General features: G+C 30.9%; 1 protein-coding gene across 1 annotated transcript; it reads right to left on the bottom strand.

Moving 5' to 3' along the window:
• Positions 1 to 296: 296 nt before the first annotated feature.
• Positions 297 to 1,492, bottom strand: LOC115034716 (opsin, ultraviolet-sensitive-like; the record flags this gene model as incomplete). Its single annotated transcript, XM_029492092.1, has 3 exons — positions 297 to 406; positions 812 to 1,267; positions 1,365 to 1,492. Coding segments are annotated over 3 exons (694 nt in total), but the record flags the coding sequence as incomplete, so codon positions are not given.
• Positions 1,493 to 2,157: the final 665 nt, after the last annotated feature.

Genomic DNA, 2,157 nt, shown 5'->3' with positions numbered 1-2,157 from the left:
CTCCCATGACCCATGGAAATCGGCCATTCAATGATACTATCCCCTAGCGTATGTCCAGTGCTTTTTTGTATGTGTAAAAAAATGTAAATTCGAAAACCTACATGTTTGAGTGTGTAGCAAGTCATTCTAAGACGAAACCAAAATAAACAATCTGTCTGTGGCGGAAAGAGTTGTATGTGCCGTCGCATGTCTGGTGCTTTTTCTTATATAAAAAGTGTAAAGTCGAAAACCGTGTTGGAGTGTCTAGCAAGTCAAAATTGATTAACTTTCAAAGTTAGCCACCTAGGTAGGCAAGCCTACGGATCGCGGACAATTTGCCACAGCAAATCTGGTAGGCAATCCACCTGCGGTGGATTGCAGACACGGCAACGAGCCATAAGTGTCGAGTCATAGGTAAGTGAAAACCCTATTACAGAACATATGAATTAATTAACGAAAAATAATAAAACAAATATAATATGCATTTATTGTATGATATAATATAACAATGATAATTTAGAGAAAATAATATGCGTTAAATTCCTAATAATTTAAATAACATATAGGTACATAATATATTATTTACAGTAATATAATGTAATATTAACCAATAAATATTAACGTGTCCCCCCCTAGCTACGCCGATGCCTATAGTTCTCGAGCATTTTTGGTAGAATTATGTATATCCATGGGTTTAGACAACTACATACTATGTTGGATAACGCCGATAACGCCATTATAATCGGTGTTATAAATTCCTTTTTTTCCAACACCCCAAAAATAATTACGATCGAATATGGTGTTAGAGAAAATGCATATAGTACTATTGTACTCGTTGTCATGATTCCAAAAATTATTTTGTTCCTCTTCTTTGTTGAAGTTTGTCCAATTCTACTATTGGTTGCTTCAGAATTAGTGTAAACAGATATTGACATCCTAATATAGCAGTATAATACCGTGATTGTTGGTAATATCCAAGCACTTATAATATAGAATATAATAATAATGCATTTATTTATAATATCATCTGACAAAAAGTCAAATGTGCAAGTTAATAAAAAACCCGTCGGCGCGAATCCATAATCAAAATCAAACAACGGTATGATTGAAAAAAATAATCCACATATCCATATCAGGCCAATCCAGATCCTGGCTTTGTGTTTGGTTTGTTTGCCTAGTGATTTCAAAGGATGTATTATAGGATTATATCGATCCAACGATATGGCAGTTGATGTCATAGTGGATACAGTTCTGGCAAGGGTACCAATAAATCCATCAATTTGACAACCTAAAGTAACGTAACTCGGAAATTAGGTAATGTAGGTAGCCAGGTAGGTATATCATGTAGTTATATAAACATTTATTTTCTTTTGTATCTTACTAACCTAAATTTCCAAGCGCTGGACCTTCGTAATAACTGTTATATACAACCAGAATCGTGTTTGCTAGTAAAATGAAATCACCAATAGCCAAGTTTAACATCAACATATTGGCCGATTTTAAAGATTTAAATCTAAAAAAACATTTAAAAAATCACATATTATAATCTTATAAATAGGCAGTGTCGGGAATAGATAACTAATAATTTATCTAGATAAAAATAAAGAGTTATATAAAATCTTATATAAATAAAGATAATTATACAATTTTATGTAGATAAATATCAGATAATTACATTTTCAATTTTCAAATATTCAGTGATATAGTTATCAATTAAAAAAAAAAAAACGAGAATGAGTGGGCCCACCATTACACTCTGGGGAGGAAAATTTCTTTCTTAAGTATTGGGGCCCGTGAAATTATAAGTGAATTAGGGAGAGAGTGAGAAAAATCAATACTATAAAAATAAAAATAAAAAAGCACGCCGTTGCCGCCGTGCATGACTTACAAAATAAATAAATCAACAAACGTGTCTTTTCATTTTTCGTTACGATATTTTTCCTCCTACACCTCAAGAAAAAAGTTTTACTTCAAAAAAATACATAATTTAAAAAATATTAAAAATAAAATGGTTTATTTTTTAAATACATATGAAAAGTCATTCTCTGACTTCATTTAATAGTAATACAAAGAAGCAATAATCTAATATTAAAAAAAAATATATATAATTCAAACCATGTTTGACCTACAACATAAAATCATTTCAAAAGTTCTATCATTTAACCTATTACACCTAGG

The sequence above is a fragment of the Acyrthosiphon pisum genome, unplaced genomic scaffold (assembly GCF_005508785.2).
Source record: "Acyrthosiphon pisum isolate AL4f unplaced genomic scaffold, pea_aphid_22Mar2018_4r6ur Scaffold_20799;HRSCAF=22169, whole genome shotgun sequence".
Lineage (NCBI taxonomy): Eukaryota > Metazoa > Arthropoda > Insecta > Hemiptera > Aphididae > Acyrthosiphon > Acyrthosiphon pisum.
The sequence above is the reverse complement of the archived record's forward strand: the minus strand, read 5'-3'. Positions and strand labels throughout refer to the sequence as shown.